The 18599-nt window shown below is 47.1% G+C and overlaps 1 protein-coding gene across 2 annotated transcripts in view; it reads right to left on the bottom strand.

The window, feature by feature from the left end:
- Positions 1 to 1668: 1668 nt before the first annotated feature.
- The window catches only part of ABTB3 (ankyrin repeat and BTB domain containing 3), a gene marked incomplete at both ends in the record, with an annotated part of 308960 nt that continues 292029 nt past the window's right edge, over positions 1669 to 18599 (bottom strand). For both annotated transcript variants that reach the window (XM_079714086.1, XM_079714087.1), the window contains 4 exons: positions 1669 to 1878; positions 8897 to 9010; positions 10852 to 10920; positions 17914 to 17995. In XM_079714086.1, coding sequence (XP_079570212.1) covers positions 1669 to 1878; positions 8897 to 9010; positions 10852 to 10920; positions 17914 to 17995 — 475 coding nt within the window. The remainder of the gene's footprint in view (positions 1879 to 8896; positions 9011 to 10851; positions 10921 to 17913; positions 17996 to 18599) is intronic.

Below are 18599 nucleotides of genomic sequence, written 5' to 3'. Positions count from 1 at the left end.
CAAATGACCAAGTGGAAGAGAGGCCTTGTGTATCAGCATCACAGAAGAGCCAATGCTGTAGACAGATGTGGCCCAGGTACTCCATGGGTCATACCCATGAAATAGGACTTGACATTGGTCCTCTGAACAATGGCTCAGGGAGCTAGTACAACGTTTGAACAGCAGCTCCTTTAGACTCTGGGGTCTGCGCACAAGTTCCCAGAGGCATGCTAGGAAATAGTTTTGTCAATGAAACTTTGTCATCCCAAAGGGTAAGAGTCATTCTCCTAGTTTTTACTGCATGTTATCTAGGTTTCAAACGAAAGGACAAGAAAAAAAAGGCAGCGACTCAAAAATTATTTGGAATATTGTGGCACTTCACTAATCTCTTTTGCTTATAATATATGGCAAAGCAAACAGAACCCTGTCAATATAAACTTTCATTATAGATAACCCTATACTGTACACTCTCAGAATACAGAAAGAATCCATCCTATCATACATGTTTCATCTTTAAAAATAATCTAACATAGTCATATCCTCTGGCTAGTAACAAACTATTAACATCTTCTGAGAATACAGAGGAAAACTCTGGGATTAATAGTAAATTCTCTGACGTGCCCCCCCACCCCATCCCCTACGCAGCATCATCTATGAACACATTTCTGCAAAAGCATCCCAGCATCATTCGTAACTAGGAAAGGAAATGGATATGTTAGTTTCACCAAATGGACTTTTAGCAAGAAGTGATGGGACATTTTTACCTTGGCAAAAATGAAGCACGAACATAACATTTTACAGGTTCAGGCCCATGCAAATGCATTTTTTTTTTTTTTTTTAATGTGGGGGGATTTTATTCTCACCCCGAAATCACGATTAGCATGCAGGTTTTTTTCAACTATTGAGTTAATTATTGGCAGTGCACCTCTTTTGTGTAACCATGATCACTAAGGCAAGGTTATTATTTCACCTTGTGTAGAATATCAGCAATATCTTCTCAGATGCATGTTTATACAGTGTAGACCTGTGACTGTTTTTTTTTAAAAAAAAGAAATCTCAAAACACAGATCCCTAACACAATCCAGTTGAAAATGAACTGTTAAGCTTTTAGAAATATATTTTAAACTACAAGGCTGCCCTGTTTTGGGGTTGTTTTTTTTCTATGAACATTTTAAAAAGTTCCCACCCCTAAAAATATGCCAAGTGATGTCTTCGTCATTGGTAACAGTCTCACCAATTTGCTATCATGGTTTAATTCTTGCGGAATTGCAGCTACTAAGGTAACGTGTAATAAATATAATGCTTTTCAGGGTCGGTACAGTGACGTTCTCCAACTGTCAACCTGGAACCTGAATGACCTTTAGTTCTATCTGCTGGACAGCGGTCCCTGGCAAGGGGTGTTCAACTGCCCCAGGGGTGCTTTCAGATGAGGTCAGCTTGGCTGCCCCACGTTGGCCTTCTAGCTCTGGATCCAGCTGCAATCTGACCTGCAGGCCAGTGGCATGTCCTTTGTTTCTCAACAGGAGCTCATGGGAGCTGCATTTGCTTATTCAAGAGCAGCTGAGGCAGTAAAGGCAGCTCCTTGGCCCAGCCAAAAACAGACGCCAGATGAGACTTGTATGTTCGTGTGAAGCCAATGCAGCAGCAGAACTGGCAAGTCCCCAGGGAACATTCCTTGGACTGGACGTTTCATACAACAGAACCTTTGGAAGATGACAAGTGGATTGACTGAATCCTGATGGCCAACGTCCTCTGTAAGTCCTGGAGCACATCCTGGCCCGTCCCTTCGCCATTTTTGTCATATAGGAGCTGCTTGAATGCTTCGTTTTCGATGAGGACCATCATGTTTTTAAGAAAGTAGCCTTCGCAATATGCTGAGAGCTCCACGACTCCAAGAAACTGTGGAGAGTGGAGAAGAAGCAGGAGATGGTTATGTTTCTGAAAGCACCTGTTTCCACACGTGTTGATGGCGAACACCTGTTAAAGTAGACTGACTGTGACAGTGGCCCTGATTCTGCATCCTTTGCTGTATTCACACCCAGGGTATGTGACTTTGTAGCTCCTCCCATCAAAGAGCTGAGTCCATTTCTCCCTGCCTTGGCCTTGTGAGTTGCTCAGGCCAAGAGAACGTGGTTGAAGTGAGAGTTGCCAGCTCTGAGCTGGCTTCAAGTGGCCATGTGTGCTTCTGTGCTCTCTCTCAGGACCCTGCCTCTGCCTCAAAAACAAGCCTGAGTTAGCCTGCTTGCAGTTTGAACAACCACATGAAACTGACCCGACAGCGACAGAGCCCAGCCAGGATCAGCACAGCCAGCCACAGCCGACCGGCTAGCTGACCTCAGAAGCAAGGCTGGCTGAGACCAGAAGAGCCCAGCCATGCTGTCAACTCATGTACTAAACAAGCACTCACTATTTTAACACTGGGTTTTGAGTCTCTTTGCTCCACTACAGATAACTGGTGCACTGATGGAGTTGCAGACACAGTTCTAATCTCTTTACAAGTATCAATTAACTCACTTAATTCTCACAACCATCCTATGAGTGGGCACTGCCTACCTACCCCCTGTATTTAGGGCAGTGGTTCTCGGCCAGGGGTGATTTTGTCTCTCAGGGGACATCTGGAAGTCTGGACACATTTTTGATTGTCACAACTCGGGGGCGGGGGTGGCGTGTGTACTACTGGCATCTAGTGGGTAGAAGCCAGGGATGCCACTAAATACCCCGCCATGCAGAGGACAGAACCCCTGGCAGAGAATTATGCAGCTCACATTGTCAGTAGTGCCAAGGTTGAGAAACTGATCAAGAGACATGGTTCCTGACAGACTAAACCAATACGGAAGGGATGACATTGACCTGCCTCACTTTACAAGCCCAAGAAGAAGGCTTGGCAGACAGTAGACACAATATGGATTTGTTGAATGTATGAATGAACAGTTAATTCTCAGAGTAGTGACACCAGCAGCAAACATTTAGTGACAGCATATCATGTGGTGAGCACTGTGCTAGGCACTTCATGTGCATCATCTCATAGTCCTCAAATTTCCTTGATGCAGGTACTATTACCACCTTCGATCTGTAGATGAGGAAAGTGAGACGAGAGTAGCTGACAAAAATTCACACAACATGTCCAGGACAGAACCAGGAGCTGAACCCTGGTAACTCAAGTCCTGAAGGCTGTGTGTTTAACCATTAGGATGCACTGCCTCCGGCCTGATACCATTCAACCTTGGAAGCGTGCTTGGTGGAGGAATTCCTGTTTGAGATGCAGAAGCAAATGTGCATACGAGGGTCAGCTGTGTCCGTATTCAGACCTTTTCTACAGTTTTCAAAGCTTGTAAGTCTCTCTTTTGCAATGAGCTGGATGCTCAGTAGTTAAATGTTCCCTGAGATGATATCCTGCTGCTTTATTTAGATGCTAAATTATCTAAATGTGGAATTTATCATTCTGAACTCCCTAATATTCTGTCCTTAAGCCAGAGATGCACTTTAAGCTGCTCCATGTGGAATGGTGGAATTACGATGAGGCAGCGCCAACAGGGCGATGGTGGAATGAGCGGGACACCTGGATTCAAGTTGGGGCTCCCCCACTTTTCTGAATGTGTGACCAGGGCTGGGTCACTTGGCCTCTGGCTTTAGGTTCCTCATTTTCAAAATGGAAACTATGTCACTTGCATCTTAGACCTGTTGCGGGGATTGAATGGAACATAACTGATGGCAGGATTGTCATCTGTCATACTTAGGGGAGGCAGGTTAGGAAGGGAGCTAAGGGAGGGAGCTCTGGAATCTGCATGAGGTTTTAATCCAGACTTTGCCACTTCCAGCCATCTGCTGCTCGGCAAGTTATTTAATCTCTCTGTGCCTCCATATTCCTGTCCCTAAAATGGGGGAAGATAATACCTACCTAATAAGCTGTCGCTGGCAATAAATGAGATAATACATGGCACATTCAGAACAATGACTGATTGTAGTCAGTGCTCACTCAATGTTAGCTGGCATGCTAAATGTAAACTATTCATAATTATTACTCTCATCTCACTCATTTAAATCCAGGGACCCACGTGGACAAAGTAGGTGCCTAGGTTGGGATAAGAGGGGTTGACTGTATCTATGGAACCTAGTTCAGCTAACTGGCCCATAGAAGGACCAAGCCTGTCCCCTTTTTTCTTTTTTTTAAAACTATTATTTTTTGGCTGCATCACATGGCTTGCGGGATCTCAGTTCTCCGACCAGGGACTGAATCCAGGCCATGGCAGTGAAAGCCTGGAATCCTAACCACTAGGCCACTAGGGAACTCCCCCAAGCCTGTACCTTAAACTCACTGACACCATGTGCTAATTCACTGAGCCAATGACCTATCTTCATAAAAATCATGTGCAACTTTGGGCAAGTCAAATCACTTCTCTGGGCCTCAGTTTCCCAAGCTACAAAACGAGGGGGTGTGGACTGGAGGGTACCATGCTCTGCGCATTTAGGACACGGATACACCAGGTAATTCTGTGGTCTCTGAGAGGCTCAGGGGGCCTGGTGAGGTTTATCAGGTGAGTAGGCTTGTTATCACACAAATGTTCACAGAGATGCATAGCATCCTGGAGCTGGAAGAGTTCTTAGGAATGCTTTCATTCTTTCAACATGAACCCTCCTTTTAGAGTCACAGAGAAAGGGCCTCACTGTACATGTGGGGAAACTAAGGCTCAGAGTTGCCTATCTCTGATTCTGTGGACACAGAGAGACCCTCTCCCCTTACCACACCTAGCCACTTGCTTTGTATCGGGGTGTCTCTCATCACAAGTTAGTGTAATTGGAGAAGAATAAGCACAATAAGTACCTACATTTATATTTGGTGATATTTATTGAATGGTGAGTATATATCAGATGCTTGCCTACCTTTACACAGCTAATTACAGACAGAACTGGGACCAGACCTCTCACCTTCTAGACCAACAGTTGACACACTACAGGCCTGTGAGGCAAATCTGGCCCACCACCTGTTTTTGTAAATAAAGTTTTATTGGGAGACAGCCACATCCATTCATTTACATATTGTCTCTGGCTGCTTTTCACTACAATGGCAGAATTGAGTAGGATCAAAGTGACAGCACGGCCTCTGTGAATTTTTTTTTTTTTTTTTTTTTGGGGTTTGCGGGCCTCTCACTGTTGTGGCCTCTCCCGTTGTGGAGCACAGGCTCCGGACGTGCAGGCTCAGCGGCCATGACTCATGGGCCCAGCCGCTCCACAGCATGTGGGATCTTCCCGGACCGGGGCACGAACCTGTGTCCCCTGTATCGGCAGGCGGACTCTCATCTCTGTGAAAATATTTACCTGGACCTTCACAGAAGAAGTTTGCTGACCCCTGTCCTAGACAGTACCTTTTTCAAGTGCAGGGACCATATCTTACTAATTTCTTATTCAGATGTATATACACCTCCTGGTAAACAGTGGGCTCACAATAAACACTAGGGAATGAATCCCTTGGTTTCCAAACACACGTTCTTCCCATCACAGTGCCCCGCTGAGCTTATTGTGTTAGCTTAGATTCAATCTGATGAACCAGCTTGTTCTTATTCTCAAGTTGAAAGACACCCTGAAAGGACCATCAGAAGCTCCAGGGCCTCTTCTTCATGACTGAATAGTTCGGGACAGCTTTGCTAGGAAAAGAAAGATGAGGAAGCCATGCATTTATGGGCTAGGCTTCTCCTCTGGGCTGGAAAACTCCACAGCTGTCTCCAATGGTTAGGTGCAGAACAGAGGTAATGTTGCCAAGAACTTGTTGACATTTGAAGCATGGTTGTTAGTGTCTCAATGCCTGCGTTTCCTGGGGTTCCAAACTGAGTATTGGTTTCTTTTCTGTCTCTTTTACTAAACTAGCTTCAGTATGAGCACAATCTGGCAGTAATAGAATCCACGTGGCAGGTTATCATTAGCGGGAGCTGCAGGATCCACAGCACAGGGGAAGCAGCACATAGAAGGGCAGGGGGTGCTGGCATTGCCCCGTTCTCCATGCAAGTATCACGAAGGGCAGGCATTGACCTTGGAAACATTCCAGGATGAGGCCTGGGAGGGTAGACAGAGGCTGGCGTCTGTAAAAGACCGAGCTCTGGCTGCAGAGGCACATCAATGAAAGAGGCAGTCCTTCGCCATAGGTGTTCCAAGCCTGGAGCACTAATGTATTCCCAGCCCGGGCTCACGTTGCATCGGGTGCATTATTAAATAAAAAGAGAGCTACAGAAGCTGCCTGCCAAGGAGCCTGAAGTTATTAAAATGGAACTGTGGAGCACAGGCCTTGCTGCCAAGGAGATAGGCCACAGCAAAGCCAATGTGGATGTGGGGTTCACAGGGCAATTTGGGTGTCCAATGGCCAGGGGAGAGCATAGAGGACCGCGAGACTAATTGGGCCCTTTCCTGGGTAGAGAGTTTCTCTGGATGCTTTTTTTGCAAAGTAACCAGTTCAAGATTAAAAAAAATTTTTTTTCCCAAGAAACCAGATTTTGGTTAAACCCTTACTTAACCAAAACATCCAGTGTGTGTGGGTAGAAAGTAGCCTGACTGAACCTTTTGATTTACTGATGACCAATCAGGAAATCTTTTTTTGAGTACTATTGCAAGGATTATTGCAAATATTTTGAACATTTATTAGGCCAGGCAATAAACACAAGGAAGAACCTGTGCTTTGGCAAATCTAGGTTTACATTCTGGGCAAATATCCCAAAGAACTGAAAGAAGGGACTGGAACAGATATTTGCACACCCCTGTTCATAGCAGCATTATTCACAAGAGCCAAAAGATGGAAGCAACCCAGGTATCCACTGATGGATGAATGGATAAACACAATGTGGTACATACATACAATGGAATATTATTCAGCCTGAAAAAGAAATGAAATTCTGACACACACTGCAACATGGATGAACCCTGAGGACATTGTGCTAACGGAAAGAAGCCAGCCTCAAAAATAAGCCAGACAAATACCATATGATTCCATTTATATGAAGTACCTAGAGCAGTCAAACTCACAGAGGCAGAAAGTAGAATGATGGTTGCAAGGGCTGGGGAGGAGGGGGGAATGGGGAGTTAGTGTTTAATGGGTATAGAATTTCAGTTTGGGAAGATGAAAAATTCTGGAGATGGACGGCAGTGATGGTTGCACAACAACACGAATGTACGTAATACTGCTGAAGTGTTCACTTAGAAACGGTTAAAATGGTAAGTTTCACATTACGTATGCTTTACCACAATGGAAAAAAAAATCTCTGTAATAGCTGTGTGACCTTAAGCAAGTTACTTCACCTCTCTGTGCCTGTTTCCTTATTATAACATGGGACTAATGAAAGGGTTGTGGTGAGTATTTTAAAAGGTAATGCAACAAAGCTTTAAGCACAGAGGCCTGCACCTGGAAAGGACTCAGGGAATGTTGGTGTAAAACAGAAAATAACATCTCAAACGCAACCTGTGTTTTCACAACGAGCAGAGTAACTATTATGCACATCAGTTGTCACTCTACAACTGTGGATGTGGGAGGCATGTGTGCTGAGCTCCAGTTATACCAAAGAAGAATGCTTTGTTTTAAATTAACTCCTGATCTTAATTTATTTCATTGTTTCTTCCCAGAAGATGCTAATCCCCCTGTCCTGAGAGCATGAACCAAAATGAAGTGGCACCTGGACACATGATTTTAATTCTCTTGGTCCCAGTATCCCCACTTGTGAAATGAATTGGATGAAATCGGTGGTTCACTGATTTTACTCCAAAAACTGGAGTGAAGACTGGCCTTAGGGCTGAAATCACAAAGGTTGCCCTGGGAGCCTGTTAAAAATACAGATTCCTGGGCTTCCCTGCAGAGATCTTTGGGGTGAAGGGCCACACCGAGATTCCAAATGTCTCCCCAGGTGTTGGGGCCACCTGACTAGGAGGACTCCTTGGACCTCTCTAGTGTTGACAGCCTGTTCTCAACCTTGGCACATCTGAGAATCACCCAGGAAGCTATGAAAAAAATACCTTTTTTCCAGGCTCCGCCCCCAGAGATTGATGAATTGGTCTGTGATAGGTCCGAGGCATGGGGATTTTTTTTTTTTTTTTTTTTTTTTTGCGGTACGTGGGCCTCTCACTGTTGTGGCCTCTCCCATTGCGGAGCACAGGCTCCGGACGCGCAGGCCCAGCGGCCATGGCTCACGGGCCAAGCCGCTCCACGGCATGTGGGATCTTCCCGGACAGGGGCACGAACCCGCATCCCCTGCATCGGCAGGCGGACTCTCAACCACTGCGCCACCAGGGAAACCCCAGGCATGGGGATTTTAAGTGAGTGCCCAGGTGATTCTACCGTGCAGCCAGCATTGGGAACCTCAGTTCTAGCATAATGGTTCTCACCTGTGAACACCCCCAGACTCACCTGGAGGGCCTGGGAAGCCATAGACAGCCAGACCTCACTCACAAAGTTTCTGATTCAGTAGGTCTGGGTGGGGCCTACAATATACATTCCTGACAAGTTTCTGGTTGATACTGATGCTGCTGGATTGGAGACGACACTTGGAGAACCACTGTTCGAGAAGCTTGCTGCTCAAGGTGTGGCCTAGACCAGCTGCAGAGGCTTCACCTGGGAGCCTGTTAGAAACGCAGGACCAGCGCCTACCCCAGAGCCTGCTGAATCAGAGTCTGTGATGTGACTCATACACATGCTACAGTTTGAGAATGACTGCTTTTGAAACTTCTGCTTGCTTGCTTTCATTGTGTTCTGGAGGGGCGGATGAAGGGAAAGACATCCTTTCTAAGCAGGAAGCAGACCTTGGGAGGAGTGATGACGGCTTGGCCTAAATGCACAGGCCCAGCATCCGCGCTCTACCCGGACTCAGAGTGTCTGCAAAGAAAGCCTCTCCCACGTCAGGGCATGGCGGGGGGGTGCTGGGGAAGCGAGAATGGGATCGATTACCTTGGCGTGGTTGTAAATATCCACACAGTTGTCGGTATTGATGCTCTTTGCACAGATAATCTCACAGTGTCGCTGCAAAGCCTCCAGCTGGAAAAATTTAGCAGCAGACAGAAGCTAAAAACCATGAAAAGAGCCTGTTAGAGGTTGGGAGGTAGAAGGAAAGCAACACCCACGGTGAGAAAACTCTTCACCTCCCACAGCGGTACCCAAGGTGAAGGCACCGGGAATAAAGTGTCGGACATCACTCTAAAGCTGGAAGGTTACACTAGAGCTGTTGCTGGCATTAGAGGACTAAGACTCAGTGACAGAATTCAACTGCAGGGGAAGATGGCAGGGGGGAGGGGTGGGGTCGAAGTGAATCAAATTTACATTTATGACAGCAAGAGGTCAAGCAAAAATGCCTGAAATTGTTACATCCAGAAATAAGGGTGATGCTCTTATTCAGCAAGGTGGGTATCGATGTGGCTCACTCCCTCATTTATCCATGTCTCCACACAGATGTCACCTCAGGACTCCTCCCTCCGTCACGATCTGGCCCCCTTACCCTGTCTGAGTTTTCCTCGCAGCCCTTCTCACACCAGACATGATGTCATGCCTGTCGCCCTCTCCAGAGACCAGGAGGGCAGGGATCTCTGTCCCTTTGCATAGCTGCTGTATTCCAGCCCTGAGCACGGCACCTGGCCGTGGAAGATGCTGAACAGAGGCTCTGGGGAGGGGAAGAAAGGGCTGAAGCAAGCGTTCAAAGGGATTGCCTTTGGGGAAAGGACTGGAAGGATGGGGTGGGGGTGGCTGGGTGAGGTGCTTTTATGTACTGTAAAGCCCTTCTGTATTATCTACATGATTGATTATTTCAATTTGAAAATAATTTTAAAAAAGGTTTACAAAAGAGTCTGAGTCCTCAGAGTGTAGTTTAGTCCTGAGGTTGTGACGTGTCAGGGAAGCCGTCCAGAGAGACAGGAGAGTAACTTTGGGGGGCGGGGGAGTGACCACAGAAGGTTTCACAGAGTAAGAACAAAAGGATAAATGGTCCCCAGTGAACACACAGCCCCTGTGACACATGCCAGGCACTGTAGTAAGCACCTTGCAAATAGAAACTCTTAAGATCTTCAAAACCCAATGGGGTAGATATTGTTATCCCCATTCTACAGGTTGGGAAACTGAGGATCAGAGAGGTTAAATTACTGCTCCAAGATCACACAGCTCAGAAGGGGTAGAGCCTGGATGTGAACCCAGTCTGGCCCAGAGCCCATGTCTGAACCACCGTGTGGTGTCACCTCTTGAACAACTCATAGTGTTCTGACATGTCTCATCAGCCACCCTGGACTTCAGGCACCTGAATGGGCTCCTAGCTCTTTCGCTCAGGAATAGCAAAGTGATTTTGGCTTCTGGTTCAAAGCTACCAGCTTTGACACGAGTTCTACTTCTAGGAAGGAGCAGGGAGGGGAGAAGAGGCAGGGTTACGAGAGGTGGACAGGAGACAGGGAGAGCCAGGCGGCTGCAGGAATGAGGGGCCTGAGTGAGGCCGGGAGAGCTTTGTAACTGGTTCTTGGCTTCTGCCTCCGTGGACATGCTGAGATTTGAGGAATGCTTTCAGACCATATATTTCTCTTACAAATGACAAGGGAGAAGTCATCAAAGATAGTTCCTGATGATGCTATTTGAGCCCCAGCTGTGCCTGAAGCTAGCGCTAGCCTCAGACTCTTCAGTAAATTTCCTTTCCTCCACCCGCCAAAGCCAGTTAAAATTGGGCTTCACTCAGTTGCTATTGAAAGGGATCAGACTAGCGCACCCAGCACCCCAGCCTTCCAGGGGAGGGGCTCTGATGAGAAGCCCTTGGGAGATCTAAGGAGGCAGGCAGGACCCCAAAGCCTGCATCCAAATGAAGACCCAACACAGCCTCCCCCCAGACACCGCCCGTGCGTGCCACCCACTCAATGACACAGCGGATTCCTTACCTCCATGATCTCATTGTTTTTAATGAGAAGCGACTCTGGGCCACCGTAGTAGAGGTACTGCATGACCAGCTGGAAGACAGAACACAGTGAGCAAAGTGTCAATGGCACACAGACACAGTCATCTTAAAGCCATCCACTCAAACCCTCAGGCTGGTTCTGAGTCACTGTATGACACCTCTTTTTAAGGGTGGCCATTCCCACCGGATCACTGCCTTTCAGGAGAAGTTCCCTTTAAACGCTTTATAGGCTGGATATTTTTCCTTACACCGTGCTGCAATCTGTCTCCCTGTGGATCATCCTCAGGGCCAAATTAAACAATTCTAAGCTCTGCTTCCCAGGATGGTTTTCCTCCATTTATGACTGATAATCATGGGTTGTCCTCCTACCTCCCACCCCACCGGGCTGCCCAGAACTGCAGCACACGTGGTGTGGCTTAAAGACCCTACACCAGCGGCAGTCCCCCTGGGAACATGGCCCGGTTTGACTAGAAACTTCTTGTTAAGTTCCAGAGGGTGACTGAGCCATGGTGAAACCACCTGCTTATTATAACTTGACAAGATCAAAGATGAAGCCATCAGGGGTCCAGGGTTTCAACGTTTCATTGATGGTGTGAACTGTCCAAGCCAGGCTTTGTACATGTGACTCAGGATGCCGGATGGTGTGCAGAGTCCCAGAGCTTTGCAAACTGGTGTCCCTCAAGTAGAATGAAGCCTAAGGATGTGTTAGTATTGGCTGTCACCACCTCCCATGGAGCTGAGTATAAATTTTTTAGGTGGTGTGTATCCTTCCCAGTTGGCTACTGTCTCCACTACTCTCTAATGTTTTCTGCCTGCCTGTATGACACACTGACTTTACCTGCCTGGGCTTAATAAAGGTGTGTTGGAAAAATCTGTAGACTGTTACATTCCATTTTGGGGCGCCTATAACATGAGGTGCTTGGACTGGGCTGCCCTCTATGGTCCCTTCAGGCTCTGAGAGTCTGTGACTATTACAGAACAGTGGTTAGGAGCAAGGAACCTGGAGCTGGGCTGCCTCAGTTTCTGATCTGGCTCTGCCACTTAAAAGCTGGGTGACCTGAATTAAGTTAGGCTCTCTGTGCCTCAGTTTCATCATCTGTAAAGTGGGGATAATATGACCTACCTCATGGAGTTGTGGTGAGGATTAAATGAGTTAATATATGTAACAGGCCTAACAGGGGCCTGGCAGGTGCATGGCAAGAACTCAATAAATGTTAGCTCTTCAATCTTCTCCGAGGTTGAAAAATCTTCTTCCAGTAGTGCTTCTGCCATGTGCTGCCACGTGCTGCCACTTTCTTACTCAGGCCAGTTAACATCCTTCGTGACTGATCTCAATCTACTTTTTGCATGTGTGTTTAAAGTAATCATTTTTCAGCTCATACAACTCAATAACAAAAAAAAACAACCCAACCAAAAACTGGGCAGAAGACTAAAACAGACATTTCTCCAAAGAAGACATACAGATGGCCAAGAGGCACATGCAAAGATGCTCAATACTGCTAAATATTAGAGAAATGCAAATCAAAACTATAAGGAGGTATCACCTCACACAGGTCAGAATGGCCATTATTACAAAATCTACAAATAAGAAATGCTGGAGAGGGTGTGGAGAAAAGGGAACCCTCCTACACTGTTGGTGGGAATGTAAATTGGTGCAGGCACTATGGAGAACAGTATGGAGGTTCCTTAAAAAACTAAAAATAGAGTTGCCATATGATCCAGCAGTCCCACTCCTGGGCATATATATAGAGAAAACCATAATTCAAAAAGATACATGCACCCCAATGCTCACAGCAGCACTATTTACAACAGTCAAGACATGGAAACAACCTAAATGTCCACTGACAGATGAATAGACAAAGAAGATGTGGTATATTACTCAGCCACAAAAAGAATGAAATAATGCCATTTGCAGCAACATGGGTGGGCCTAGAGATTATCTTACTAAGTGACGTTAAGTCAGAGAAAGACAAATACCATATATCACTTATAAGTGGCATCTAAAATGACACAAATGAACTTATTTACGAAACAGAAGCAGACTCACAGACATAGAAAACAAACTTATGGTTACTAAAGGGGGAAGGGGGAGGTGGAGGGATAAATTAGGAGCTTGGGATCAACATATACACACTACTATATATAAAATAGATAAACAACAAGGTCCTACTGTAGAGCACAGGGGACTATATTCAATATCCTGTAATAAACCGTAATGGAAAAGAATATGAAAAAGAATATGTATATATACGTATAACTGAATCACTTTGTTGTACACGAGAAACAAACACAACACTGTAAATCAACTATACTTCAGTAAAACAATAATTGGTCAAAAAATGTGTATATGTATATATTATTTACAGTTGTATTGAAATAGAGTTCATATGACACAAAATGCTTCGATTTAAAGTATACAGTTCAATGGTTTTTAGAATATTCACAATGTTGTGCAACCATCACCACAATCTAATTTTAGAATATTTTCAACACCCCCAGGAAAAACCCCATGCCCATCAGTAGTCTCTCCCATTTCCTACTTGTGCTGACAACCACTGTGATTTGCCTGTTCCGGACGTTTCATACAGATGGAATCATACAGCATGTGCTCTTTTGTGTCTGGCTTCTTTCACTTAGTGTGATGTTTTCAAGGTTCACCCTGCTGTCACATGTATCACTCTTTCACCTCTTTTCTACTGCTGGACAATATCCCGTCGTGTGGATGTACCACATTTTGTGTATCCATTCATCAGCCGATGGACACTGGGTTGTTTCCACTTCTTTGCTGTTATGAATACGGCTACTATGGCTCAATTTACCTTTTCAGATCTCACCTGCCACTCCGCCCTCCTCGCCCCCTAACCTTGATAACGTCTGCCTTTTTCACTCTGACCGCTCCCAACCATTTGCCTGGATCAGAACCTACCACCGTCTCTTTCACTCCTCTGCTTCTGCCCACGCTGTTCCCTCTGCTTGGATGCCCTTCCCTTCTTCTCCACCTGTTGATCTCTGGCCCCTCCTTCGGGATCTAGCTCAGTGGTCACCTCTGTGAAGCCTCCTCAGATCTGCTCAGATCTCTCAACTGCCTCCCACCCCGTGCCGGGCACCCCTCCACGCATGACTGCAGTGTTACTTCCCGCTGGAGTCTGAGGGCACAGACTGGGTCTCGTCCATCTCTGCCTCCCCAGTGCCTGCCTTTCCTCTTTTGCATTTAAGTCCCCCATGCTCTGGCCACCTGCCTGTTGCAGAGATGGCGGTGCTTTAATGGTGATGGCTGAGGCTTTGTGAAATGATATCGTAGCACTGTTTACCCGCCCCACCCCCCCAAACCTGATGGGTCATAAGCATCTAAAACACCACATCGGCGAATGCTGGGACATTTGCTTTATTAAAATCCATTTATTCCCCTAGCACCTCTCTTTTATAAAGGCCAAACCAACAACAATAATGGTAAGAGCCATAATAATAACTGTCCTGAACACAGGGCCGCTCCAGTTACAAAGCATGTTATCTCATTTCCTCATGGTTGGGTTGTTGACTTGAAATGCTGCTTTCAAGGGCACGGATGGAGAACCTGGGGCTAATGGAATTTAAACTGGGCTGAGCCATGCCACCTTCAGACTCAGCCAGCACAAGCCTTTTCTGCAAGGGGGCGAAATGGACCCTTATTAGGCCAAAGGGCTTGTTTATGGAGTTGTTTTTTTTGGCAGCTGTCAGCCTGCATGAAGCAGGATGTAAACGGCGTCCACAGCCTCGTGGAGGCGCTGCTCCCAGGTGCAGCCTCAGCTGCATGGGGCTCTTGCCCGTGTATGATGTTAAACATTCTTGCAGGGAGGAAACTCAAAGCTGTCTCATTTACTAAAATTCTTCTGTTTAGCATGGAAGTGAAGTGAGCAGGCCCCTGGGAGCCTCCTTCTGGGTCAGATTCAGCCCTACTTGGCCTATTTTGAGCCACAAATGAGGCTTTTCTTCTTTTATGGGGAAGGGGCAGGCACATGGAAGAGTCCCCAGGGCCTCTGCTCAGTCTTCTCTGCCCATTACAGTAACTGGAGGCTAATGTGGCCAGGAAGCCTAATCCAGCCAAAAGCAATTACAGATCTATGATTCCTCTGGGGCTGTGCCTTTCCACATAGGTGTCTCATTTAACCAGCTCCCACAGCAAACATTTATTGAGTGCCTACTACAAGCCGGGTTCTGATGACAAGAACCTCCCCAATTAGTCCCAGGCGTGATGGCGTAAGTGCTCCCTCCATGAGCACTGGGAGAGCTGGGGGGTGCATGGTTTCCAGCATCTGGCTCATGCTCCAAATGCTAACGGGCCTTTCCTCTGGGCTGGGTGATTTTTAGGGAGGACCCAAGGCCCCAGAGCAGGGAGGCAGTTAAGAGGTCAGGTCTGGGAGTCAGCCAGGCCTGGGTCTGAAGCTCAGCTTGGCTGTGATGAGCTGTGGGAGCTCGGGCCACTTCCTCTACCTTGTCTGCTGGGTGGGAGAAGAGCCACCTGGAAGGGGAGCTGGGAGGACTGAATGAGATGACGTGGGGCAGTGGTGCTCAGAGTGGCTCCCTGGACCAGCAGCATCAGCATTACCTGGGTTCTTGTAAGAAACACGAATTCTCGGGCACCACCCCAGGCCTACAGAATCAGGAACTCTGGGGGGCAGGGCCCAGGAATCTGCATCTTAGCAAGTTTTCTGCATGTTAACAAGCAACTCCCTTCACCCCCCAGCGCTTCCCCTTGAGTTTCTGATGCCTCCTAAATTTCGAGAACCACTGTAACTTAGAGCACTGGTTCTCCGCCTTGGCTGCACATGCCTCTGGATGATGGCAGAGGGTGGAGACTTCAAAATGCTGATGCCTGGGCCGCAGCCCAGATTCTGATTTACAGCCTGGACACTGGGAATCATCAAAGTTCCTCAAACGATTCCACTGCTCAGCTGAGGTTGAGAACCACTGGTTTCGAGCCCTGCATGTAGCTGGAGCACATGAAATGGGAGCTGCTCTTATTATTGTTCCTCTTTGGACCAGTCTGGGTTCAAATAATGGCTCTGTCACTGACCAGTGCTAAGTTCTCTGGGTCTCAGTTTCCCCACCTCTAAAAGTGGCAAGATTAATCCAGATAACCACATGCAAACAAAGGTCAGTGCCTCATTCATAGCTGGAGTTAAAAATGGGGAAAATGAGGCTCAGAGAAGAGAGTGTCTTGTGCATGGTTATTCCATAAGGATTCTTTATTTTGAAGTTTCAACATAACCAAAGGAATGCATCTCTAATGGTGGAAATACTGACACCTCAGTGGGCTTTAGGGCTTTAGTGTGAGGTCATGGTGGCTTCCTGGCAGCCCTCTGAATCACAGGATCTGGGGGACCAGGGTCAATCACCAGTGGAGGGAAGAACCATCATCTGGCCAGCCACACTTGGCTTATAGTATGTGGTTCCAATGCATCTTTTCAGTCTCCAGTATACCTTAAGACACAGCCAAATGGACTATTATCACTTTCCCTCAAATACACATCGCAATTTCCCACTTTTGTGCCTTTGTTTATGCTGTTTCTCCCTCTGGAATACCCTCTCTCTCCTATTCACCAGATGAGGAAGCTGAGGCTCAGGTAGTCTGGGTAATTTGTTCAAGGTCACACAAGGGACAATGATTTTAAACGGGAATGCAGCTGTTTAAACTGGGGAAGGTAGCATTTAGATCCTGAAGCAGCTCTGTCCTTCAAAGCCCAGATCAGGACCCCCGCCCTATGACCCTGGTTACGGCCATGCTTGCCTCCTGCTTATGTCTGAGTGGTCTCCTCAACCCTCTTGGAATGTGAGCCTCCCGAGGGCCAGCCTGAGTCTTACCCACATTTTCCCAGGGCTGTCCTTCCAGAACTGAACCAGAGGAAACAGGTCCTGTTCAGAATCCTATAAACTCCATCCCCAGATCACCCACATTGGCCGACTAACCCTGGCTGTGGGAAGACAGCACGGAGGGGCCACAGTCTCCCCTGTAGGCCCCCTGCTGGACATAAGCAGCCCACCAGCCTCCATGCCCCAGATGAGACTCGGAGCTTCAGAGATAGGGCTGCAAGGCCAGATGGGGGTGTGAATTTCTCCTAGTGGCGAGAATGTCATTGCAAGGCTGGATTTATGAATCAGGCATGAAATCCAGGGCCAGATGGCTTCACAGGCAAATTCTACCAAACATACAGAGAAGAACTTATACCGATCCTTCTCAAACTCTTCCAAAAGATTGAAGAGGAAGGAACACTCCCCAAAACATTCTATGAAGCCACCATTAGCCTGATAACCAAAACCAGACAAAGACACCACCAAAAAAAAAGAAAAAAAAAATGAATCAGGCATGAAGAATGGAGGAAAAGGGAAGAAAGCTGCTGTGCCCCCTTAGAGGTGCCCCATAAACCAAACGGTATTGATTTCAAATGGAGGGAGATGTGGCAATATCATCTGGCCTCTGACAAACCTTCCTTTCCTATTTACATTAGGTTCAGACCAATGTTAAAGTGACACTGGATTCCCTGAAGTCCACTGGTTCCTGATCACACGGGGCTCAACCGCCTTTGGGGACTTCATACCTGCTGTTCTCTGCCTGGAATGTTCCAACTCCCTTTCTTAAGCCCTAAGCCTCCCCATAGTTTGCCAGCTTCTCCTCAGCCTGCAATATTTCAGCGACACCTCATCCAGGGGCCTTCCCCAGTCTCCTTGGTCTGAGTTGCCGTAGCTTGTTGGTTCACCCCTCTCTCATGCACACCCCACTTTATACTGTAACTCAGAGTTACCCCCTCTGGACTGTGAGTCCCCAGGAGAAGAATGTCCTTTATCCTTGTGTCTCCAGATCCCAACACAGTGTCGGGCACATAGTAGGTGCTCAGTTAATGCTGTGGGCATGAATGGATGGTAGGTGGGAGGGGCAGTGTGCGGATGGGGGCCAAGAGTGCAGGAGCTGATGACTCAGTACAGTGGCTGATCCACAGGTGGAGGGTTGGAGGGACCCACCGGTGCCCCGCACCTACCAGCAGGGTTCCAGGCCACAGAAGGGGCTTACCTGAAAGATGGGGTACTTCACGTATCCGATCTCTATGCAGGTGTTGTCATTTGTTGGTTTGCTAGAGAGGAGGGCTTTGAACCTGAGGAGGAACATAAAAAGGGAGATAAGAAGACTCAAAAAGACATCAACAGCTTGCAAGAGACTCAGCTCTCTGGCGATAGAAACATGTAATGTCTTGTATCCCCTCCCACTCTGAAATACAATGACATATCCATAGATTGTTTAACATAATGCTCCCCCTTCTGATATGATACCATAATTCAATCTGAGGTTAAAACTAAAACTCTAAAGTTAAAAACAGTGTTTGGAACTGTTAAATTATTTCTCAAACAGGTGATTGGAAAAGAACAAATGCCTTTTAAAACCCCGTCCACCTTGTAGGGCCCATCACAAAGGCTGCCTTCTTCCTGGAATCCTTCCTGATTCAGGCCTCAAGCTCCTCAGGCGCCCACGGAGCTCTCCACCTCCCTCTTCCCCCCCCACCACACACAACCTTTGCTCCAAGAGGGCAGGGACTTCTGCCATTTCTGCCTCTGCTGCCTCCTCAGAGCCTATGCCAGGCTGGACCTGATGCACTGTAGGTATTTAATCAACATCTGTGGATTACCTAACCATCTCCCTATGTGGGTGATCTTCTGTCTGGGGTTTTAGGTGCATTTTCCTGCCACTGACTAAACTAAGCT

Source organism: Hyperoodon ampullatus, assembly GCF_949752795.1.
Source record: "Hyperoodon ampullatus genome assembly, chromosome: 11".
NCBI classification, from domain to species: domain Eukaryota; kingdom Metazoa; phylum Chordata; class Mammalia; order Artiodactyla; family Ziphiidae; genus Hyperoodon; species Hyperoodon ampullatus.
This window is presented reverse-complemented; position numbering and strand designations above follow the sequence as displayed.